Genomic DNA, 26959 nt, shown 5'->3' with positions numbered 1-26959 from the left:
TCTTTTACTGATCAGCTGCCAGTACAACAGTAGTAGACTGTGGTTGTACTGGTCAGCTCCCAGTACAACAGTATTAGACTGTGGTTGTACCGGTCAGCTCCCAGTACAACAGTAACACACTGTGGTTGTACCGGTCAGCTCCCAGCACAACAGTAGTAGACTGTGGTTGTACTGGTCAGCTCCCAGCACAACAGTAGTAGACTGTGGTTGTACTGGTCAGCTCCCAGTACAGCAGTATTAGACTGTGGTTGTACTGGTCAGCTCCCAGCACAACAGTAGTAGACTGTGGTTGTACCGGTCAGCTCCCAGCACAACAGTAGTAGACTGTGGTTGTACCGGTCAGCTCCCAGCACAACAGTAGTTAGACTGTGGTTGTACCGGTCAGCTCCCAGCACAACAGTAGTAGACTGTGGTTGTACTGGTCAGCTCCCAGCACAACCGTAGTAGACTGTGGTTGTACTGGTCAGCTCCCAGCACAACAGTAGTCGACTGTGGTTGTACTGGTCAGCTCCCAGTACAACAGTAACACACTGTGGTTGTACTGGTCAGCTCCCAGTACAACAGTAACACACTGTGGTTGTACTGGTCAGCTCCCAGTACAACAGTAATAGACTGTGGTTGTACTGGTCAGCTCCCATACCGGTCAGCTCCCAGTACAGCAGTATTAGACTGTGGTTGTACCGGTCAGCTTCCAGTACAACAGTAACACACTGTGGTTGTACTGGTCAGCTCCCAGTACAACAGTAACACACTGTGGTTGTACTGGTCAGCTCCCAGTACAACAGTAACACACTGTGGTTGTACTGGTCAGCTCCCAGTACAACAGTAACACACTGTGGTTGTACCGGTCAGCTCCCAGCACAACAGTAGTAGACTGTGGTTGTACCGGTCAGCTCCCAGTACAACAGTAGAAGACCATCTACAAGCTCACACCAGGTTGCATTGAGAATGACATGCCTTGTCAGCTTGTAGATCTGATATTTTAGGGCCAAAATAGGGACCCCAGACCCTCCTAGGTCTGTGGCTATTTGGGCCCTATTTGCATGCCCCTGCTTTTTCCTTTATAAAACACTTTAAAAAGTGTTCACAGACCAATGTTTGGTATCATTCTTCTCAGGACAACTGCTATACAGCTATAAGACTAAGCAATCAATAACACAACCAGGCGTCCTGCTGGTGTTGTAATAGGCCAATGTGAAAAGGGTAGCATTTGTTCCTTGACATAGTAAATAGTAAATAACTTTGGAAGCCAATATTAGCCAATTAGGTTGGAATATGAATTATCAGATGGATCGGATTTGATCACATGACTATAGAGATACTGTGTAGTGTGAACAGATTTTCATGATTGTTGGAGAAAATCTGATGGAGTAAAAGCAAAGAATGTGTTTAACATAAGTTGTCCTCCTGGTGGCACTATAAAAGGCAAATGTGAAAAATGTTTATCCTTGGCCTCTAGGGAGTGCGCATACAAAGCTCCCCACTTATCGGTGGAGTTAAAGGTAAAAACACAAATTGCCCTGTTATTGCCCTGTTAGCGCCACCATGAGGCTGATTTGAGAAATTTGAAGTGGCATTTCTTCCTCGGCCCACTGGGAATGTGCGCGCCCAATTTCACCAAGATTGCACGCTGTGTTCATGATTTGAGGCATTTGGTTCAAAACAGAGCAATCCTGAAAACTTTGGAAGCCAATTGTAGCCAATCAGGATGGAATATGGAAAATCGGACGTATCCATGATGATCACATGACTGTAGAGATACTGTCTACCGATTTGTATGATTTGTGGACAAAATCTCTAAGGGTAGTGTATAGAAATGTGTTTCGCAAACATCGGCCTCATGGTGGCGCTAAAACAGGGCCAAAATGTGGGGCAGAGGTTCTGAATTGGCATGAGGGAGTGTGTGTGCAAAGTTTCACCATGACCAAGCCAACGGCGCCGGAGATTAGCTGGTAACAAACTGGAAGGAAGCACACACGCACGGCTGCACGGACGGACAGGGACGAAAACATACTCTCCCTCATGCCTTCGACTGGTGGAGACAATAAAATCGGAATAGGAAAATTTAGTTTATAGACTCACACACATGCCCAGCTAAGCATATTGTATGTTGAAAATGACTAGATAGGTTGAACATATGAACGTGGAATGGTGAAATTGAAGTAAAATAAGGATATATGTATTTTGTGTAGATATTAGGTGTACTATATTGTTTGTTTTTTGACAGATATGCATCAGTCTTTATATCCCATACTAGAAATTGTTAACCATAGCAATGATTGATATCTTTTATTTTATTTTATTCAGAACAACCCTTCCTATATGGAACAAGTAATTATTTCACCTTGACCTACTGTATCAATGCATTTTACCCAGAAACACACACCATTTACAAAACAGATTTGAAAAAGTCAACTTTTTCACTTTTAAAAAGGACAAACATTCTCATCAACTTATACTGAAGCTAGGAAATGTTGAAGATAACTTGCCCAAGCACACAGAAAGGTCAAGGTAAAATAATTTGTTATTCTCCCCAAAATGCAGGTGAAAAAGGCGTTTTTACTCTAAAAGAAATAAAATATACAAATAAATTCTAACAGTAATAAATATAATATAATATAATATAATATAATATAATATAATATAATATAATATAATGTAACAATCTTATCAATCTTTTCAAAGTTGTTAGATGTAAAAGGGCCTTTAAGACGCTTTTACATCTAACAACTCTGAAAAGATTTTGGACAGATTTGGAAAGATTTCTAAAAGACTACCCTCTCACACTATAGTGTGTGCCAGCGGCTACGTCATTGTAGTCCTTAGCGGCCATTTCTTGGGTCAAAACACAGGTGTTTCAATTGTTTGATTGCATAGAACTAATGCTATAGTCTAATCAGAACACCGGTGTAAGGCTGTGTTTACCCAAGAAATGGCCGCTCTTAGAACTACATTTGGCACACCCTATAAGATTTGAAAAAGACTCCCCAAAGACTTAATGATGATTTTTAAAAGATTTCAGTTGTTAAATGTGAGATGCCTCTAAAGATTGTGTAAAGACTGGTTCAAGATTCCCTTTTATTTACTGAAATAGGCCTATTATAGCCATCATATTCATATTCCTCTGACTAGCTCCCCCCCCCCCCCCCCCACACACACACACACACACACACACACAGAGTACTTTTACTCCTACTCCACTACATCAGAGGAAAATATTGTACTTTCACTACACTACTTTGAACTAGTTTCTTTCTATCGATCTACAAGCTCACAACGCGTCGCATCGCAGTATTGCTACTTTTACTTAAGTAACATGTGAGTACTTTTTCCATCACTGCGTCTGCATGCACACACACTGAGCTCCACCCTCCTCCCTCAGCCCTATCTCTCTCCTCTCCGGAGTGAAGCCGGCGCGGATTGATCCTATCAACTTATTGTCAACTTCTTATGTTTGAATAATGTACTATTATCATATATGGTGAAATAAAGGGCTGCTGTTGTAGCCGCACCAACAGCTACTAGTGGCGAGTCGACCAGGCTGGCTCAGCGTCTGGACTGAATGAATGGCTTTTGTTTTGGCTCAAAGCGTTCTGTTTTGGTTGTTACGTCATTGTACTCATTCAGACTCAGCCCCGATTTGTGAAAATATCAAACCAGTTTGATATTCTCGTAACAGAATCTGGGTCTCAAGTCGGGGTAAAAATCGAGTCGGACCACTACCTCATATTTAACGATTGAGTAACGACCGAATCACGGGAGCGCGCCGCGCCTTGTCTCGATTTTATTATGACTGAGAAATCTTTTCAAAGTTGTTAGGTGTAAGGCTAGCTTTAGGGTGACCATATTTTCAGCCGCTCAAACCGGGACGCGAACCACTGTTGCCTAAAACCGGGACCCTAAAAGCAATGCGCACGTTGCCGCGCACTCGCGTGCCCTTTCTCTAACGTTTGTGCACGCGCACATACACGCAGGGTTGCATACACAGTGAGTGATTGACAAACAGAATCAGTGTTGAATTCAGGCACAAAATGAATTTGTTCATGTTTTCTGATTGTGAGCATGTTTTCATGAAAAGAACATGATAAATGTTTAATTCTGGCGAAAACCGGGACAATTTTGTTGTGAATGTTGAAAACCGGGACATATTAGACCGCGCTGCGCCGTACAGCATCGTGGCCGTACCGCACAACACCGCACAATGCAGTGTCTAGCAGATGTCTATGCAAGACTAGTAATCCACATAGTGATTTTCTTTTATCATTTCAACAAATATTCACTGTGTATTTACTCCATTTTGTTCCAAAATGTTCCCATTTATCATGACAAAGCAAAAAACAAAAAAAGAAAAGATAGATAGATAGATGCTTTGAAGTAGAGGCGCGACGGTCAACCTAGATGGACTAAAGCAATAATTTACTCCCAGATTGAATAAATGAAGTACTGTTCCTTTGTGACGAATCCAAAAATCTATTGATGAAGAGAAGACAATAAGCTCTATGCACAGCAGCCGTATTGGAAAAAAGTTGGGCCTCTTCCTTATTTAAAAATATGTTCAAATGTTAATAATGATACTACTGTATCACTTATGGGTCCATTTGGTTCCATTTGTACACTCAGAGTTACAAATTTCAGGTAGCTGTGGGTGGGTTATTGTCAAGTGACCCACAGAGACTGCTCATGCCAATTGTCATGCTTGTATCACCAAATAAACCCTCACCACTGGTGGCCATCTTGAAAAATGGCCGCCATCTTGAAATTTCAATTGGCTCGGACAGTTTTCTTGTTAAGTGACCCATGGAGACTGTTCATGCCAATTGTCATGCTTTTAATATCAACTGAAAGATTCGGACGAAAAAAAGCAGTTAGCCGCTCCACTAATAGGAACAGCAATTGAACGCATAACAGTGAGTTTTGCTTTAGCAGTGAAGCTATATCCTTAGCAATGACATAGGTCATAGGGTAATTACCGTAATTGCTGGACTATAAGCCGCACCTGAATATAAGCCGCACCAGCTAAATTTAGAACAAAAAACCAATGTTTACATATATAAGCCGCACCTGACTATAAGCCGCAGGTGTCCTTTCCGCTTTCCGCTAGCGCACCACTGGTGGCGGCGCCGTTAGCTGTATAAATCTATATAAACTAGCCCTTACCCGTTCAAAGATATGAGCTCCAAAATGATGTGCAGTGTGTGGGTTATGGGATGTGCACTGTGCATACAGTATATGAGGGATGGAAAGTAACTTTAACTGGTGCTTGCATGATAATATGTAGGAGCATCAATGTAAGAAATACCCGTTTTGTTTAATGGCTACAGAGATACTGTTTTCCAACCCCCCCCCCCCCCCCCCCCCGCCCGCCCGCCTGCACACACACCCGCCTGCCTGCCTGCACACACACACAGCTGGTTAAACATGTTGCCTCATGCTAGATGCAGAATAGATTAGCCTCAAGCTAGATGCAGAATAGATAGTAGATACACCATAAAAATGCTAATATACAGCATACGATTTGTGAAAGTGACAAACGGGCTTCACAGTTATGTCAGGTGTGTTCATATGCTAATTGTGATGCGATTTCAAATCAATTGCTCCAACCACTGAGGAGAAACGCTGTTTCAGACAGACAGACACTCACTCAGACATTTGCAAAATTATAGTATAGACTAGCCCTTACCCGTTCAAAGATATGAGCTCCAAAATGATGTGCAGTGTGTGGGTTATGGGATGTGCACTGTGCATACAGTTTATGAGGGATGGAAAGTAACTTTAACTGGTGCTTGCATGATAATATGTAGGAGCATCAATGTAAGAAATACCCGTTTCGTTTAATGGCTAACCCCCCCCCCCCCCCCCCCCCGCCCGCCCGCCCGCCCGCCTGCCCGCCTGCACACACACACACACTCCCCCCCCCCCCGTGTGTGTGTGTGTGTGTGTGTGTGGGTTTGTGTGTGATTGTGCATGGCCTGAACAACAGCGCCCCTCCCTTAACATGTGTGGTCACAAAAGGTACTGTAGGCTAAATAGATATAGATACACCATAAAAATGCTATTATACAGCATACGATTTGTGAAAGTGACAAACGGGCTTCACAGTTATGTCAGGTGTGTTCATATGCTGATGGTGATGCGATTTCAGATCAATTGCTCCAGCCACCGAGGAGAAACGCTGTTTCATACAGACAGACACTCACTCACTCACTCAGACATTCGCAAAATTATAGTATAGATATGGTCACCCTAAATCTATGTATAAATCCTTGTTAAAGACCCTTGTAAAACTAACTAACTGGCCGTTAGCTGTAAAAACCTTTATATAAGCCGCACCGATGTATAAGCCGCAGGGTCCAAAACATGGGAAAAAAGCCGCGGCTTATAGTCCGGCAATTACGGGTATGTTTGCCTTGAAGTAGCCTATCAAGGTAATTAAATGGCAGATATTTGACAAAGGTTTGCTTTTTTGCCTTGCAAATAATGAAAGGCAGTCAAAATCTGTTTTGTATTTCTCAATTCACTCAAGGACCTTTAAATGAATATGTTTTGAGTACTTTGAAAATAGCAGATATACACACATACTGTACGTCTCTTTAGTGATTGTGAGCTTGTAGATTGTCTATTTCCAAATAGCCAGTGTACTGTATATTAAAGTGGTTCAATAGTTATACATTTTTATTATATATATTATATACTGTATGAATAAAAAAAAGAAAGAAAAAGGTTCCCGCATATTTCGCATTTTCACCGATTCACATAAAAAACCCGCATAAATCACTGCATAATCAAGGATTTTTGCCCGCAAAATCAAGGATTTTACCCCGCACAATCAAGCATTTTTCTGGAACCATCGTTACATTCCACAAGTAATTTATTAACTAGACTGAGTAACTTAGAACACATTCTCAGCATGCTGAAATACTATAATCTATAAATAAATCTAATCTAATAAATCTAAAAACACAGATTGAACACAAAAAATAACTCAGGATTGTGTTGATCGTGTTCCAAACAACAATAAAATAAGATCTGGTTGTCCCAGAGGTGAAATGGTCCTTTAAATAGCTCTATATTCTGATAGTAATCATTGCTATAGAGTGTTTGTTCAGTAACAGTGTTAAATAGCTCTATATTGTGACAGTAATCATTGCTATAGAGTGTTTGTTCAGTAACAGTGTTAAATAGCTCTGAACATTAAATCTTACCAACACGGAGCCGGATCAAACTACTGCTGGGCAGGAGTGGAATGTCCGGGTTTATTGCAGAACACCTGTAGGTCCCCTCGTCTGAGCGCCCCACCCTGATCAGCTTCAGTGAGATGTTACCATGAGACAACTCTTTATGAAACAGGAATGTCCTCTGTTGGTACAACGGGTTGGTATACTTGAAATTGTCACGTCCATCTTGGTAAAGGTGCACATATACTGGATCCAGGTCAGGTCTGGACCACTCCACCGTCTTCTCCTCCATGTCAACAGGTGGATCAATGTGACATGGAAGGATCACATCATTTCCCTCTTGGACCAGCACATCATCAGAGGACCCGATCACCTGAGGTTGTCCTTAAAACAAAACAGAATGACTTGTTGTGATATCAACACTTATGGAATACTTTCATTACCGTAAGGAAGGAAGGAATGGGGTCACAGTATGAGTTTATGAAGTGGCTGTGTAATAAGCAGGATAATTGCTGGAGAAATACATCCGGTGCCTGTATGAAGTGACTGTTCATATCACTATCAGTACTATGTGTCTGCGAGTCTCTCTCTCTCTCTCTCTCTCTCTCTCTCTCTCTCTCTCTCTGCTGCAGCAGCCAATGCAAGAAGTAAAAGACACAACGAACGATCATGATGTCATCATGGAGCATGGAGGTAGCTGTGTAACCAATCAGAAGTGTTGAAACTGAGACTTCAGTGCAGCATGATAAGCCCTATTCACGGCCCGCCCACTCAGCAAATTTATCAGCAACTTCCTGGTGCTGACGTAAATTTAGAAGGGGAAACTATAACAGAAATAGCTGGACTTAAAGCCAACAAATCATTATTTCTAACGGTAAAGTAAATTATAATGCTTTGTGCCTTTTACTATCTTGTGTTCTTGATCATGCTAGCCGTATTTTATACTGTACTATTCGGTAATTGCATTAAATTAGCGATTTCTGTGTTAACTCTATAGAGCATCGCAGCGGAAGTGGATTCCTGGGGTCACTACGTCATTCCCCATTCATTTTCGCCATAGACTTTTACAAAAATATTTATAACAATTGTGTTAAGCCTCGAACCAAGCCATCCAGGATGGAGGTGAATCATGACAATATAACCTTTGATCCTATGTTAAAACATATTTTAATATTACATTATTTGATATACTACATTTAATAACTACCCTTTGTTTAGCGATTTTCAAAATGTTCTTTTCATAGAAGAAAAGGTTATATGGTCATGATTCACCTCCATCCTGGATGGCTTGGTTCGAGGCTTAACATAATTGTTATAAATATTTTTGTAAAAGTCTATGGCGAAAATGAATGGGGAATGACGTAGTGACCCCAGGAATCAACTTCCGCTGCGATGCTCTATAGGCTTAGCAGGGTTTTACCCCTTCAAAACGTGACTTCAGCACCAGGGGGATGCTGAGTGTGCGGGCCGTAAATAGGGCTTATTCCTTTCTACACTTGTGATTGGCTACGCAGCAATACTGGAGCCAACTCTAGGTGTGTATGATGAACGATCACTTGCGTGCGCACACACACACATGGTAACCAACCATCTCGTAATACGGGATTGTTCCGTACTGGAAACTAAAAGATGTGTCCACTAATGAACAGATACGGGACACACTTGTGCTGTATTTTGGGGTTGGGGAATGAATATGAATGACAGGGCGATTTATTTGAGAAATTACGGTAATTATTCTGTCCTGCTTGCACTCTGCTCTCCCCTCTCATTGCGTTGTGAGCAAGAACCCAGTATCCTACTTGTAAGTTGAGGCGATATGGGAAGAGACTTCAAGACAAAGTTCATATTAATGGCCACTAGTTTCGCTGTTTCCTAGAGGTGTGCATTGGCAATGCCCTCACAATTCGCTTCGATTACGATTAGTCCATGGGCCATACGAGATGTCGGTATCCGAAAGGTGGCAAATGTTACCATGCATTTTTGAAAAGCTCTATATCTGTAGATTATTCATATGATAACCCTTTCTGAGACGCAGCTAAATTGGTGTTATCAGCCGCTAGAGTTGGTGTCCCATTAACTTAATATACAGGGGGGAAAAAGCAAAAAATGAATCTGCTTTATCTAGCACATGAGGGGTCAAACTTTTTTTTTTTTTTTTTTCATGATTCCGAATCCATTGCAAGCATCTGTTTTGCACAAAAAACATTCCTTGGGCTAAAAACGCTCCCACAAGACTATGGTTTAGTGATGAAAAGTGATGAATCAGTATACAATATAGGGATGTTAACAATTAATCGATTTTCGATTAATTGCTGTTAAGAGATTGATCGATTCAAATTAACGATTACAATTAATCGTTGTTTTTTTGCCTAGTGAAAGTTACAGGCTGGTGTGTGTGTGATATAGTGTTGTTAAAAATATCTATATATCGCTCTCCCATCTCTCCCACGTTGAGTTGAGACTGGCTGAGACATGCACACACTACTGTTGCAGTCAGTGTGTATGTTCTGCGGCTCCACCTCTCCTCCCGTCTCTCTCTTCTCCCCCCTCTCTCACTCTAGACTGCCAGTGGCAGCCTGGCAGGCAGCTATGCTGCTGAAAGGCGTGTGTTGTGCTCGTCAATGTATTTACTCCAGCTGTGTAGCTCAGAAGCTCATTGTTTGAAGTGGGCATTGGTAAAAGTTAGAGCCTCCGTGACCGTTTGGTTGACAACAATAGTTGAGTGCAAGCCAATTTGGCAATAGAATAGTTTGTCAGCCTTCTGATTGGTCCCTGAGACTCCCTGACTGGCCAACCAGAAAAAAACATTCACTTTTCGCTACCGGGGGTGGAGTTATGCAGTGGGAGAAGCCGCTTCTGTCTTACACTGCGGTGCGGTGATGTGGAGCACGGCCAGCGTGCAGTACGTCGCTGCGCGGTCATAGCGATTTCGATCATTATAATGAATAAGCTTCAACAGACTAGTTCACATGAACCTTTACAATGTAACTAAGAGTTTCGATTGGGTAAATATATTTTAAATGGGCAGAATTACGACAGCCTGCCTATTATGCAGTGGAATTATAGGCTGGCTGTCATGCTTCCTACCCAAGATATACTGCGCTTTCTCTCAGTTTTTCTGTCCTCTGCATGTTTCAGTGGATTAAACTAATTAAAACATATATTTTCAGGGAAAAAACACTGTTTTGCAATGTAACTACTGTACTTTTTTCTTCCCTTTTTATTAATATCACGTAGATGTGTTTCTTTTGGTACTTTAAATAGCAATAATGAGGCTATGAAAATATTTTTTTTCCCCATCCACTTCCATTATAAAAGAATCGGCCCTGGTCATTTCGTCCCACCTAGTAACAAGAGCAAAATGGGGCGGGATTTGACATACGGTCAATTCTGCTACAGAGGACATACAAATGGTAATGCTACAGAGAGCATGCTAATGCTAACAACATGAATGCTATATGGAACCGACTTCACTGGTTACAATGTGGAATAAAAGTCTCTCCTTCAGCTTTCATCAGGCAACAGAGTTTCAAGTGATAGGAAAAATGTTTTCCTGGTCAGAAGTAAATCAACTGCATGCTGGTGTGCTTACAGTTGCAGACGCACACACAGTGTGTTACAGTGGTTCTCAAAGTGGGGTCCAGGGACAGGGGGTCCCCATCTAAATGATAGTTAGGAACCAAATGGACCCTTATATACTGTAGGTCTGTAACACTGAAACAAATGGACCCGTTCCATTTTTACACTTGATTTTATAATATAAATTGGGGTCCCAGCTATATATATATATATATATATATATTCTTAAATTGTACACATAAAAGTAAACCCTCTAAAAGAATGCCATTCAACATGACATGTCAATAAAGTGTTTGCATTTGACATTTGACATATAACACACCAACACTTTATTGCTATTATAATGACTGGAGCGTGAGATTTCCAAATTTCGATGGTGAGATTTCCTAGAATGGAGGGTGAGATTTCCAAGGTGAGTTTTCCACGAATGAGGGTGAGTTTGTTCTAGGGTGAGTTTTCCTGTTACCTTTACAAGCAAGACAGACACATAAGCCTAGGGGTAGGGAAACCGTTATTAGAGCACGAAGGGTTCCCGGAAGGGGTCCCAGTTCGAATCCGGGCTCCCCCTGAGTTAATGTCGAAGGGTCCTTGAGTAAGACTCTGAACCCCTAATTGCTCCCGGTGAGCAGGTTGGTGCCTTGCATGGTTTCCTCTGCCATCACTGTATGAATGTGTGCGTGAATGGGTGAATGTAATGCACAATCTATGTAAAGCGCCTTGGATAAAAGCGCTATATAAATGCACCATTTACCATTTATAATAAGCAAACATGGCCACACTAAAACTTCCGGTTTCTGGTGGTCTCGCGATACTTGGCATGTTCAGAAACGTACTTTGTACTCTTTAGATTCCTCTATAAAATTGTACAGGGCACACATTGAAAAGTAACATAGCAGGAAAAAAAGTTTTGTATGATGTCTTTTATTTTCCAGAAGTGATTATTTGGCAAAGGCCTCAGTCATTCAGAAATAGTGTTTGTTCATGAGCTGCTCCACGGCTTCCACTGACTCCAGTGCATTCTACTGAACTTCCGGTTGCAGTTCTGGCTCGCATGGTGCGAAAAAACTGCCGAGTGGAATTGCGTGATAGCGAAAATGATTTACCTTGCATTCAACCAAAGAACGTCTCAGCAAGAAAGAACACCAACGTGTTTTTTGGCACCACGGCCATGCGCCATGACACTCTCGATGGCAAAACTACTACCGGAAGTTCGGTGAATAACAAGGGAGTCTATGAGCGCCGGCTGGGACAGCTCATGAACAAAAAAAAATCTGAACGATAAAGACTTTTATAAAATACTCAGCTCAGGAATATAAAACCAGGTCACCTGGTTGTGCCAGACCCGCAATGAAAACTAGTATGGCACTGAACTAACACATGAACACACAGGATTTTATAGTCTCAGCAACAAAGCGTAGTGAGCTTGTAGATCGGCTGTTTTCACTAGTATGGCACTGAACTAACACATGAACACACAGGATTTTATAGTCTCAGCAACAAAGCGTAGTGAGCTTGTAGATCGGCTGTTTTGACTAGTATGGCACTGAACTAACACATGAACACACAGGATTTTATAGGCTGAGCAGCTGGAAATGTTTGTGAGCTTGTAGATGGGCTGTTTTCACTAGTATGGCTGTGGGGCAAATGTTTTGCAGCACTGAACTAACACATGAACACACAGGAATTTATAGTCTCAGCAGCTCGTCAGCCAACTCAACTCAGCTGGTCCCGTACAGGTGACGGCACTCAAGGCAATCAGCCGAGCAAGGGAAGGGAGGGGCAGATGAGCAGTCAGAGGCAAACACAGGCACACTGAGGAAAAGCGGGACACTGAGGAAAAGAGGGACCGACCGACCGACCGACAGACCGACAGACCGACAAAGCCTTATGTAGGCCGACCCCCTGGGTCTGGCAATAAGACATGTCACACATTGTTTTCTGCTGTGTTGCTTTTCGGTGAGTACACTCAGTGGTGCTTTGGGATTTTCTTTTCAGGGCGGATGGCACGCGCGTGCACGCGCCTCTAGAGGCTATTTAGATAGAAAGGATGTCAGCAGATGTAATGGTGGGAAAACAATAGTTTTCTAGTCTTAATTACATTTGCATTGTTACTTAAGATTTTATTTTCTACTTTCATTTAATTCATTTAGAAAATACAGCGCTGCAGTAGAGAAACAAAGTTTGCCTTGAACGAATCTCAAACACTAAATACCACAGTAAAATGGAGCCATGTATGAGGACACACACACATCAACACTTGCACATGCAGTCACAGCTGGAAACCTAGGTGTTAAAGTAGGCTATATCCATATGAATAGAGGGGGCTTGAGGACGCTCACACATTCACCACTAGAAACCTGTTATGCAAAGTAGTAGCCACTGACTGACTAAAGTATAGCTTGTAGTTATCGCGGATTCGCAGGGTGGGGGGTAGTCACGGCTCTCGCGCGTGGGGGGTGGTAGCCTATGCACGCGTTTACACGCTCGTGCACCGTTTGGTGCTGTCCGTGCGTCCATTCATGTGGGAATATATTGACCACATGGCGTCCGATCGCGTCCAGCCTCGAAAGCGCTAGTTAGTACACTGTATAACATTATAGAAGCATCTAAAGAGTAGCCTGATTTCAGACTAGGCTAGAGCTTGAGTCTGACATTATCCTCATTGTAAGAGATTTCAAAGGGGAGGGGATTTGAAATTCCCAATCACAAGAGATCTGGTGGGAGGGGTTGTGTTTGACTTGTGTGTACACAAAAACATTCTCCCCTCCCCTCTATGATAGGCATCAAACAGGTCGTTGTCTTTGATGTTTCATTGATTAGAGAGATCACTAACGAGCTATTGACACTTGTATGGCTCAATCAATTACCGCAGTTCACAACCCCTTTGAAGTTAAAAGGGAGCAATTAAGAGCTCTGGCTGAGCTCGACCTCCCTCCACTGTTTCTGTTGATTTTCTGTTTCTGCTGATTTGCTCTCTCGTTAGACCCACCCCCTCCTCCGAATTGCATTGATTTCATTGGTTTGGTACTGAAGAAACCTAAGAAACTTCAGCGTCATACGACAACACCAGACCAAGAGAACCAGTCCACTCAGAGAGTGGGCGGGTCTATGGGCTGGAGCCAGGCAATCTAAGGCCTAGTCCACACCAAGACGAATCACATACAAATTCCACTTCCCCGGGTGGACCTCTATGCCTCCACACGGCCCTGTGTAGAAAAAATCTCTGCCCACATGACAACGACAAAACTCTATAAACTCCTGTCTGCACGTCACCGAAGCGGGTGGCCGCGTTCCCCTGCTCTCATTGCAGCTCAGCTACTGTATCTACAGGCTATGCATCGTCCAAGTTTCAGAATCTTCACACTTTAACATGCACAATTGTATTTAAACATTCATTGTCTCCACCAGCCGAAGGCTGAGGGAGAGTATGTTTTCCCCTCCGTCCGTCCGTGTGTCCGTCCGTGTGTCCGTCCGTGCGTCCTCGCAGTTTGTGTGCAGCTAATCTCAGTCGCCGTTGGCCCGGTCGCTGCCAAAGTGAGCACACACATTCCCTGGATGCCAATCTAGAACCTCTGCCCTAAATTTTTCAAATGGGCCTTTTCTAGCGCCACCTAGTGGCTGATGTTCGCAAAACACATTTCTGTGCACTACTCTTACAGATTTTGTCCAAATATCCTACAAATCGGTAGGCAGTATCTCAGTCATGTGATGGACACAGATCTGTCTGATTTTGCATATTCCATCCTGATTGGCTAAGATTGGCTTCCAAAGTTTGTAGGATTGAGCCGTTTTGAACAAAATGCCTCAAATCCCAAACGCAAAGTGCAATTATCATGAAATCGCGCACACACGTTCCCATTAGGCCGAGGAAGAAATGCCACTTATTTTTTTTTAAATCAGCCTCATGGTGGCGCTATAACAGGCCGATTTGTGGTTTTACCTATAACTCCACCTATCAGCGCACTCCCTAGAGGCTAAGGATAAACCTTTGCCCTGCATTTTTCACATCATCCTGTTATAGTGCCACCTTTGGGCCGACTTATGTAAAACACATTTTTGGATATTACTCCTTGAGATTTTATCCAAAAATCATGCAAATCGGTACACACTACACAGTATCTCTATAGTCATGTGATTAAGTCCGATCCGTCTGATATTTCATATTCCATCCTGATTGGCTAATATTAGCTTCCAAAGTTGGCAGGATTGCTCCGTTTTTTAACAAAATGCCACAAATCATCAACGCAGCTTGCGATTACCGTGAAATTTGCCACACATATTCCCACTAGGTCAATGAACAAATGGTACCTTTTTCACATTGGCCTGTTAGAGCGCCACCAGCAGGTAGACTTTAGCAAAACACATTTTTGGAACACAATGCTTCAAATCATGCATGCAGCGTCCGACTGCCATGAAAGATCTATGTTGAAGAACATATGCCACCCTTTTTACATTGGCCTATTATACAGTACCACCACCAGGACGCACAGCCTGGTGGAGACCTGTGCTCTTCTAGTTTTACAACTGTGGCCCCCTGCCTAATCTAGTTGAATACCCCTGGTATATGGAGATATGCTGTGAGACCCCAAACATGCTTACTCAGTTATTGTCTCCACCAGCCGAAGGCTGAGGGAGAGTATGTTTTCCCCTCCGTCCGTCCGTCCGTCCGTCCGTCCGTCCGTGCGTGCGTCCGTCCTTGCGTCCTCGCAGTTTGTGAGCAGCTAATCTCCGGCGCCGTTGGCCCGGTCGCTGCCAAAATTAGCACACACACTCCCTGGATGCCAATTCAGAACCTCTGCCCCACATTTTTCAAATCAGCCTCATGGTGGCGCTATAACAGGCCGATTTGTGTGGCCTGGTTGTTACCAGCTAATCTCCGGCGCCGTTGGCCCGATCGCTGCCAAACTGAGCACACACACTCCCTGGATGCCAAATCAGAACCTCTGCCCCACATTTTTCAAATCAGCCTCATGGTGGCGCTATAACAGGCCGATTTGTGTGGCCTGGTGGAGACCTGTGCTCGGAAGAGCACTGCTTCTAGTTTAATATAAATTCGCAAACTATTTCTAGAGCAGGAGAGGGGAGAGGAATCAAAACAGTAAACAAGTAGCCTATAGTTATAGGTTGTGCTTCCATTGTGCGCTATGCGTGCCCTTATCCCTCTCCATTCCATTCAACTCATTCCATTGCAATCATCGATTGCAATAATTATAGCCTATCATTCCAAATCATCAGTAAAATGTATAGGCTAGTCATGTCTGTCAAATATTGTTTTAGTTCAAGCCAGGCAATAAAAAGCTCCGTCAATAGCCTATACTCTGCCCACACAAGCCATAGGCTATGCTACAGTATACCAACGTCAGACTTTCTTTTTTACAGACTGTAACCCATGACATTTGTGATTTGTCCCGAAATCCTTTTATTTCCGCGGTTCCGAGAGACCCGACCATTTAATGATTATTAAAGCCCATGCGTGCCTCTGCCTCGATCCACGCAGCACACACGTTAAATTAAACAGCTCTCAGTCCGTTCATTCTCCTCATCAGAATGCACGCCAGCACACATTGATTGATTGCTTTATAGTTCCTATAGTGGTTATTTTCACTGACTTACAAAAATAGCCAAAACTGAGCACAAATACTCAATTACATCATGCTGCAAACTGCCCAAATAATAAATCTAGGTCAGATCAATTAACTCCCACGCACAGCTGGAAACCATGATGCACTATAACCTCCCCTCAGTCCTCAACATTACATTAAACCATAATTTATCTTGTATTATCAGCCAACAATATTATTAAGCCTACTCTGCATGCTCCATCCATGCTCTCACCTCAAAATGGATTTTAATTCTTCAAATGACCTGAGAAAGGCAGCGGCCAGTAATGACTAACGAGGTAAAGAGTGAATAGAAATTAATAAAGCTTAGCTGCGAGGGCGACCACACTGACCACTGCAACAATGTGACAGTCAGGCTTCCCAATCAACGCAATTTGCTTATTTTACTTGTTAAAAGCAGCATTTTATTAAGACGTCACGTGACAGTAATATTATGTGTGAAAAATGTAAATGTTTAATAAAGTTAATATTTCAATAATTACAAATATATTTAATGGAATAACCAAATGGTATTTTCAATTTTCAATTTCAATTGATTCACAAACCGTTCGGATACATGAATATTCACGCACATCCTTATTCCTTTATTAACAGTTTTAAAATGCAGCACAATAATGGCTGCATGGCTATAATGCAGTGAAATGAATTATCTGCCTCCCCGCTTTATAGTCAGGTTTGCTATGTTAAGAAATGTTTATTCGTTGGATTTTTATGGGGATTTGGAAAACTATACATTTTTGGAATCATCAGAGCATGGGGAATCCAAAAATCTTTGTTGCCATTTGCACAGACGCCTGCAAAGCTGCCATTTTGGACGTTCAAAATGGCCGACATAAAATACATAATTTGTGATATCTTGGCTTCTAGACAACCTAGAAACTTAATTAAACATGCCAATCCTATGTTTTCTGGGTCAAGGAATAGAATGAGTAAATGATGGGTTTAAAATATTCCGTACCCCCACCCCCTTTCTGGGGGTTATCTATTTTGGGACCACCCAGAACAGTACGCCAGCCAGTTAATGTCCAATTCTCATAATATTAGAGTTGTTTTGTAAGGTTTAAACATCCCGAGTTCATTTATTACACTTTTAAAGCAGCCAGAATAACCTTTCTGACGTTTGGTTGGGGTCTTTCCTCACCTGGGACCCCCCAGATGGACCCCTGAGCCTATCTCAGTAATCGCTCTGCTCCTGCTCAAGAACAATGTTAAATTAGATCATAAAAGTTGTTGTAGCTGGGCTCTGAAGACAAAGGAGTAGTAGCAAATACCAGGGGTCTTCCACGGGGGGTCCGGGACCCCTGGGGGGTCCTCAGAGTTACTACAGGGGGCCCGCCAAATCTTGATGGGATCATTTTTTCACATTTGAAACTTTGAATGTTTTTATGTATCCTGGGTTTATTGCGACCGAAGGTCGCATATACTCTGAAGAACCGTGTCGCTTGAGTGACCTTCCTTCCTTCCGTATCCTCTGAGTGACCTTCCTTCCTTCCTTCCGTATCCTCTGTGATGTCAGTGTGATGTCAGCGAGTTGTGACATCACTTCCTGTACAGGGCGGCTACACGAAATGTGGATAACACTATATATGGAGATAGTCCAGTCCATCATGTCATATGGGACTACCGTCATAGAAAGTAGCCATTGTTAGGCCGGAGTCAATGGCTGTCTGTCTGACTGTCTGTACAGGAAGTGATGTCACATGACATACTTTATAAATATATGTAAATATGGGGGCGTCTGTGTTAAGAACGTTTCGTTGTCAAGCTCAACGTTGGGCATTTGGACCTATACATGGAGAAATGGAGCGAAATTTGTTTGGCCTAAACATGGAGATGTGGAGAACACTATATATGGAGAAAGTCCATTCCATCATGTCATATGGGACTACCGTCATAGACAGTAGCCATTGTTAGGCCAACTCAATGGACAGAGTCAAGCTCAACATTGGGCATTTGGACCTATACATGGAGAAATGGAGCGAATCTGTTTGGCCTAAACATGGAGATGTCATATGGAACTACCGTCATAGACAGTAGCCATTGTTAGGTCAGAGTCAATGGCTGTCTGTCTGACTGTCTGTACAGGAAGTGATGTCACATACTTTTTATGCCCATATACGAGTCCTTCTGTACCACATCTCCATGTTTAGGCAAACTCCACACAGAAAGGCCAACCTAGGGTGTGAGCGATAGGGCCTTTCTGTGTGGAGTTTGCATGTTCTCCCCGTGTCTCCTAGGGTTGATACCCTCACAAAAACATGAACAAACTCCCCCCAGAATGACAACAACTAGAATCGTCAGAGAAACGCTGTGGTTGGCCAGATGGTCAAGAATTGGCGCGACCTCGCCCTTTAGGGCAAGGTTGCATGTCACCCTGAGGTCGCATTCCACCCTCAGGTGTCTTACTAGTGTATTGTACTTTGATGGTTTATTAGTATTCTCAGTATTATTTATAACATTTTTGTGTTAGACAGTTATGGTTGACAGCTGTTACTGCAACTTCTCACTTTGAGCGTGCAGAACAACGTGTCCATTTATTGCACTGCACTCACAATGTCAGCACAACACACACACACGTATCGTCACCCCAAAAGCCGCACCCTATCCTCTTAAAGAGCTCCCTAATAGTGTTGACAGTCTCCACCATAGCATTTGCAGGGAGGAGTGCAAGGCAGGTTATTGAGCAGCTGCACCGCCCCTTGCAACCTGCTTTTTGCAGCCACGTTTGATGAGCTCAAGTACTGCTATATTTATGAGTTAAAGAAAAGGATCTCAATGGAAATAAGCCTTGCCTTACCTGAGTTTCCTTTTAGTTGACCTTGTATAAGTGAACTGTACTGTCATGAAACTGTACCTTTACCTATTCAAAACCTCTAATAAATACTTCAATCAATGAAAAAAAAAAGCCTTTGGAGCAGGGAGGGCAAGACTTCCATTCCCTCCACTCTCTGAATTCCATCTATTGTCTTTGATTGACGGAAGCGCAGGGTAATTTGTCAGGTATGCCAAAGTAGGCATCATAATATGATACCTTCATCAAGGGACATGATTTTGAGGAAGTGCACACATATGAAGAGGCTGATACCCTGATTCTTCATCAAGTCCAATTGCCTCTGCTGCTTATGGTGCTTTGCAAGACATAATGTGTTTGGTCACCCGACACTGATGTCCCCCAGCTGTTACTGAAATTTGCAACAGTCAAAGGTACAAAAAAAAATGGAAATAGATACTGTATATTCTAGCAAGTTCAAGTTATTGGATGTCACAAATGTCAAGGGTTCCTTGGCCTACACAATTTTTCTGGTGCTGACTGGGGAAGAACATTTGTTGGAACCTCCAAAAAGACATGGGTCAACGCCTACTTGAAGCCTGATAATGATGAGAAGCCATTAACCGCTTCAAGGACCTTGGCAAGATTTCCATTCCTCCTAAGCTTATTAATGGTGAGCTTCCATCAACATTGCAGTCATTGGAGCATTTTACATACCATGTTTACTGTTCAAAAGGTCCAACAAACCTGTGCTTACTATTTACTTAGATGGGAACTATTTCTGTCAAATAACTTGGAGGGTGAGATGCTACCTCCAACTCGTGCTGCACTTGCCATATATCCCCTGTGCCAACTACGTTACAATGCGGGATAAATCATACCTGACAAATTGCCCTGAGCTTCCACCAATCGAAGAAAATAGATGGAATTCGAGAGTGGAGGGTATGTTCCAGTCAGGTGTCTTGCTCTATGCTATGGTGGAGACTGTGTCAACACTATTAGGTTAGACATTGAAGATGATGATGATGAAGACGAATAGATCCTGCATGTCTGAAATTACTGTATTGTAGTGAATCTCTTTGGGCATAATTGACCATGGGCTCTTTAAGGCCGCAATCACATACATGCGTGAGACAGCTTCTCCGTATCGTCTGAGAATGAGGGGGGAAGGGGATGTCCAATTCATTGTCAATGAAGGTCACGTGGTTTTTTGTCGTTGCCGTGTCTCTTGCTCAACCGAAGGCTGTCTTTTGGCCAAGAGACACGGCAACGACAAAAAACCATGTGACCTTCATTAACAATGAATTGGACCTCCCCTCCTCCACTCATTCTCAGACGATACGGACACGATAGCTGTCGCAACTGTCTGTAGCGCGCCTTAGAGGATAGGTGAGTTTCTGGGGTGACAATAACAAAGAGATGTGTGTGTTGTGTTGTCAGTGTGAGTGCAGTGCAATAAATGGACATGTTAGTCTGCACACCCAAAGTGAGAAGTTGCAATACCTTCATTATTGCAATCTCTGCAGTAACAGCTGTCAACCGAAATGTTACAAATAATACTGAGAATACTAATAACCATCAAAGTACAATACATAAACCTTCATAAAAACATTCAAAGAATTAAAAGAATTAAAAGTTTCAAGAATTAAAAAAAAAATCCCGTTAAAATATGGCGGGCCCCCTGTAGTAACTCTGAGGACCCCCCAGGGGGCCCGTACCCCCCGTGGAAGACCCCTGGTATTTGCTAATATACATTTTTATTTTCAGAGCCCAGCTGCAACAACTTATATGCTTCAATTATGATCTAATTTAACATTGTTCTGGAGCAGGAGCAGAGCGATTACTGAGATAGGCTCAGAGGTCTGTCTGGGGGGTCCCAGGTGAGGAAAGACCCCAACCAAAAGTCAGAAAGGTTATTCTGGCTGCTTTAAAAGTGTAATAAATGAACTCAGGATGTTTTAAAACGTACAAAACAACTCTAACATTATGAAAATCAGACATTAACTGGCTGGCATACTGTTCTGGGAGGTCCCAAAATAGATAACCCCCAGAAAGGGGGTGGAGGTCCGGAATATTTTACACCCATCGTTTACTCATTCTATTCCTTGACCCAGAAAACATAGGATTGGCATGTTTAATTAAGTTTCTAGGTTGTCTAGAAGCCAAGATAGCCAAAATTATGTATTTTATGTCGGCCATTTTGAACGGCCAAAATGGCGACTTTGCAGGTGTCTGAGCAAATGGCAACAACGATTTTTGGATTCCCCATGCTCTGAAGATTCCAAAAATGTATAGTTTTACTAATCCCCAAAGAAATCCAACAAAAATACATAGTAAACCTGACTATTATTATGCTTATATTGTTTGACACAGAGAGAATAAAATCATACAGCAAATTAAAACAGACTTCTCACAGTTTAGCCTCATTTGAATTATAACAATCGCTGACTTATAATGCAAGTGCTGTCAGCCTGTCAGTGCTCTTTTCATGGCCTAGTCCACTCGCAAGAATAAGGAGCTGGATGGAGCTTGTTATTTTTTTTATTGATGAGTGAGAATGAGCACCTTATCGCAGTCATAATATGGATTTTCTACAGAGACCACAGGATTCTCTCATTGTAGCAAGGAGGAGGAGCACAAGGTGACGTAACCAGGCAAAGAACTTCTCTGTTTATGCTCTCCACATGGTAAAAGAAATACGCCCGGGTAACAAAAATGCACTGCAGCCGGAGTTTTGGAAACTATTCGTCTAGTCCTCCGTTTTCATGCGTTTGCATGTGGAAACTTACGGGAAATCCATAGACTGTATAAAAGATATGGACAAAGCGAAGCCATTGGTTTCTATGCAGCGCAAATGACACAATATGGGTCCTTGGCATGGATGTTGCCATCATAGATTGTAAAGCAACCGGAGGATGCTATTGGCTGCCAACGGCCACGTGCAACCGCAGGGATACATGGGAGAATGTGGTCGGAGCCTCCCGAAATACAGCACACGAAGAAGAACACAGCCGGCTGGTATCAGTTTAGTTGGCCACGCCCCCCGCAACTTTATCATCAATTTTAACATAAATGGGACCTTATTTTCACAAAACGCGTCGTGATTGAAAGGCAATTTTTAACTAGCGATAGGAACCATAAAGTATGTATGAAAGTGTTAATTAAGGTTAGAAAACGAAAGGGGAAAATTAATGGGGTCCAATGGAGAACAATTCTTTTTGCGATCGGCCGAGGGGGGAAACAGCGCAACTAGCGGCCAATCATAGGAAGTTTTAGTTCCGTATTGGAGTCATTTTAAATCGGCGGAACTATGCCCCTGGGGAAAACGTGGCTCTGCCACCCCGGGTAACTAAAATCCGGTGCCGTATGAATACCTCTGTGAAGTTGGCACCCCATATGATGAAAAAATATATAAAAATGGTGTCATTCCTTAGTGCTGAATTTGTGCTGAATTGTGCCGTACATTTTATAATTTGTGCTGGTATCACTTTTTAGTTATTCTACAAAACACCACTGTTCTGCTCCTATGTTTTACCATTATCTCCATCGCCCTCTGCTGGCCACACCCCTGTAATGCTGCTAAATCTGCTAATTCATAACCATATAAATATTTATATATATATATATATATATATATATATATATATATATATATATATATATATATATATATATATATATATAAAAATATAAAAGCACAATTGATGATTTCAACGGCACAAATTAGAGCACATCCAGCACTAAAGAATGAGACCCTTTTTCTCCGATTTGGAGCCAAAAATTTGGGGTGTAAGGCTCAGCAAAACTATAACTTGAAATATCTCAAAAATTATACCAGCACAAATTATACAATTTACGGCACAATTCAGCACAAAATAATGACACCATTTTTATATATGTTTTCATCATATGGGGTGCCAACTTCACGCAGGTCGAATGAATGGGCCCTAAGAGCACAATTTACGTTTCTGAACTAGCTAGTATCGCGAGACTCTTCACCATTCCCTGTCTGGAATCCAAATCTCGCGATATCTCTGAGACAGAAACTATACTTGCCGCTGTTTATCTGCCTCATTATGTATCGTGCACATCAAAAAGCAAGTGATTGTAAAAATACCTGTGACACTCTTCTCACGCTCTCACGCCACACATTGTATTTCTCACACTGTCATATCACCAGCCGTCACAAAGTGGAAAACTGTGTCAACTCAGTGCCACTGAGACACCCACTTAGGCCGCGATTTGAGCAATAAAAGGGCTTAAAATACTGCATCTGATTCTGAAGTAATGATTAGATTTACTTACTTTTACTTTCACTTTTACTTTATTATGGATCCCGATTAGCACTTGCCTAAGCATGGCTATTCTTCCTGGGGTCCGTCACCACATACATTACACATCACGTACATCCACATACAATACAACAGATATGACAGACATACAATAGTTCACTTACAAGAGTTAAGAAGTACAATTTTTAAAATGAATGTATATTTCATGATAAAGGGTTACCCACTTTCTTTTTTTCTTTTTTTTTCTTTTTTTTTTTAGATGAGGACATTTCAGGTTGCCCAGAACAAAGCTGATACTAAGCAGACAATGCAAAAACAGACACAGATCACATGCTATCACATGCTAATGAAAAATTGTTATATACTGTTTTACCAACCTTTTAAAACTCTCTTTAGTATTAGCTTCAATAATATAACCTGGCAGTGAATTCCAACTTGCAATACATCTATAAATGACAGTTTTCTGTATAACAGAACTTTTCACTGTAGGAAAATTAAACCTACCTTCTATTGCATGTCTTGTTTCATATTCATGATTAGCGCAATGTTTGAATAAGCTTCTATATAATATTGTTGGTGACTGTGTACATTTTATGCTTCTGATGAAATGTAAAAGGAAATAAGTTGACCTTTGACTAACAGTCAACCATCTCAGCCTGTCATGCATGTATTGTACATTAGTTCTGTAGGAGCAGTTCAAAGCACAACGTGCTGCTCTATTCTGAACAACCTGCAACCTCCCCATATCGTTCATTGAGGCACTCGACCAAATAACAAAACAATAGTCCAACTGGGACAGAACTAAGGCATTCAAGACTTGTCTAATAACATCTGTTGGCAGACCCTTAGAAATTCTTCTTGTCACTGAGACAGCCCTTCCCATTTTACTTACAACATTATCCACATGATGGGACCATGATAAGGTATGATCAAAGGTAATACCTAACAGTTTAGTCTCCTTTACCTGGTCAATGGGAATATTGTTTATACTTAAGTTCAATTTTTGTTCAAATTTCATCTTGTGTTTTGAGCCCATTAATATAGATTTGGTCTTGCCAACATTAAGTACAAGTTTATTATTCTTTACCCATTCTGTTACTGACTTCAACTCTTTTTCCAGAATATTGTTAATTTCATCTGAAGTAGATCCCGCTGCATATATGGTCGAGTCATCTGCATACATTGAGATTTGAGATTTCTTTAAAACTAAAGGCAGATCATTTATAAAAATCGAAAATAATAAAGGTCCTAAACAACTTCCCTGAGGAACTCCACAGGGAACATGACTGACCTTTGACAAACTACCGTTAAAAAGAACTGTCTGCTTTCTGTTACTTAAGTAACTCTTCATCCAATGTAATGCTCCGACAGTGAAACCATATTGTTTAAGCTTATCTAATAATAGAACATGATCTATCAAATCAAATGCCGCACTGAAATCTAGTAAAACAGCGCCCACCAGTTTTCCATTATCAATCTCACATTGCCAATCATCTGTCATATGTGTCAAGGCAGTACACGTAGAGTGACAAGGCCTATAAGCGTGTTGATATTCAGTATTCAACATATTCACTTCAAAATAAAGTTGTATTTGTTGAAAAATTATTCTCTCCATTACTTTTCCCAACGCAGGTAACAAGCTTATAGGGCGACTATTTTTACCAGAAAACGGTGCAGCTGTATTTTTAGTAAGTGGAATGATTTTAGCTATCTTCCAAGACTGTGGACAGATACATTTCTCTATACTCAAGTTAACAATATGACACACAGGGACAGCAATTGTATTGGAAACCATACTAAGAAATTTAACATCTAAGTTATCTACCCCTGGTGGTCGGTCTTTGCATTTATTAAGCAAACACTCAACTTCATTAACTGTTACTTTTTCTAGGTTAAATATACAGTTCTTATCCTCCATGGAGTTTTTAATTAATGTAATGGAAGGATTTGAACTTATATTCTGCATGTTACTTCTCAAACTATTAATCTTAGAATAAAAATAATCATTAAAATAATTAGAAATTATTATTAGATTAGATGCGTCGCTGTGTGTGCGTGAGCGTCTGGTGTGAGGAACGCTGTGTGCACGTTCCCTGTGCACATCATTCTCTACAGTAAGATCGACAGGCGACAGGAGGATCTACAACATTAATTCAACACGTCCAAAATGCCCATTGCTTACTAACAGGCAGTTTAAATGGGGAGGGACTTATGGATGGATGCATTTGCAAAAAGAACAGATCTTCAAGCAAACAACGTATTACTTGCAGCTTAATGTAAACATTTATCCATAATTTTCTCATCCTAGTAAAGCCTGATAAAAGTATCAAGCTCCCTGTAAAATGCAACAGAATACAGGAAATAACATCTACTCTTTTAAAATATTTCTGGGGGAAGACCCCCAGACTTCCCACCAAAATGATCAAGTCCTATTCACGGCCCGCCCACTCAGCAAATTTCTCAGCAAATTCCTGGTGCTGACGTCAGTTTAGAAGGGTAAATATCACAGAAATCGCTGGACTTAAAGCCAACAAATCATTATTTCGAACGGTAAAGTAAATTATAACGCTTTGTGCCGTTTACTATCTTGTGTTCTTGATCATGCTAGCCGTATTTTATACTGTACTATTCGGAAATTGCATTACATTTGCGATTTCTGTGTTAACTCTATGGGATATTAGTAGTTTTTCCCCTTCAAAACGTGACTTCAGCACAGGGGGGATGCTGAGTAGGCGGGCCGTGAATAGGGCTTTTACGTTTCTGCCTCAAAATTATATATTCATTATTGAGGATTAGATAATTTTGAGAATTAAATAACACCCACCCAGTGCAACATGCTGTACCTGGTTGGTGTAATAGTGACTCCAAGGGTCGATACAATTATAGTAGCCTAATAACAATAGGTGTGTGATAGGTCTTCTTTTATATTCCTGGAGCGATTAAGGCGCGGTCACCGCCTCCTAGCAATTCATTTTCAACGGGAGGCGGGCAGCTTTTTCAGCCGTGCAGCGAAGTTTTGGGGCGGCGAGGAGAGCGGGCGCGGTCCCGTGAAATCCCCCGCGAGCGTGCTCGTTTGTGCATGCGTACGCGGGCGTACGCATACACAAACACACTCGTTCAGTGATTAAACGCTGCGCGGTATTTAGGGGGTTACACACTAGCCGCGGTCACCGCCTCCTAGCAATTCATTTTCAACGGGAGGCGGGCGGCTTTTTCAGCCGTGCAGCGAAGTTTTGGGGCGGCGAGGAGAGCGGGCGCGGTCCCGTGAAATCCCCCGCGAGCGTGCTCGTTTGTGCATGCGTACGCGGGCGGTGAGAGATGGATTGTGTTCATCTTTGTGAAAGGTGCTCTACACACTACAGGCGGTTGCCGTCGGGGCTGCCGCTAGGATCAGCGGTGGCCGCACCGCGGTGAGACACAAACACACTCGTTCAGTGAGTAAACGCCACGCGGTATTTAACAAAGATGAACACAATCCATCTCTCACCGCCCGCGTACGCATGCACAAACGAGCACGCTCGC

General features: G+C 42.1%; 1 protein-coding gene across 1 annotated transcript in view; it reads right to left on the bottom strand.

Annotated features, from left to right (window-relative positions):
- LOC308302585 (CD276 antigen homolog) overlaps positions 1 to 26959 on the bottom strand; it is a gene marked incomplete at its 3' end in the record, with an annotated part of 37708 nt that overhangs the window by 5080 nt on the left and 5669 nt on the right. The window contains exon 2 of the mRNA XM_080746841.1: positions 7203 to 7559. Coding sequence (XP_080602967.1) covers positions 7203 to 7559 — 357 coding nt within the window. The remainder of the gene's footprint in view (positions 1 to 7202; positions 7560 to 26959) is intronic.

This window comes from Nannobrachium achirus, assembly GCF_963921795.1.
Source record: "Nannobrachium achirus genome assembly, chromosome: 17".
NCBI classification, from domain to species: Eukaryota; Metazoa; Chordata; class Actinopteri; order Myctophiformes; family Myctophidae; genus Nannobrachium; species Nannobrachium achirus.
This window is presented reverse-complemented; position numbering and strand designations above follow the sequence as displayed.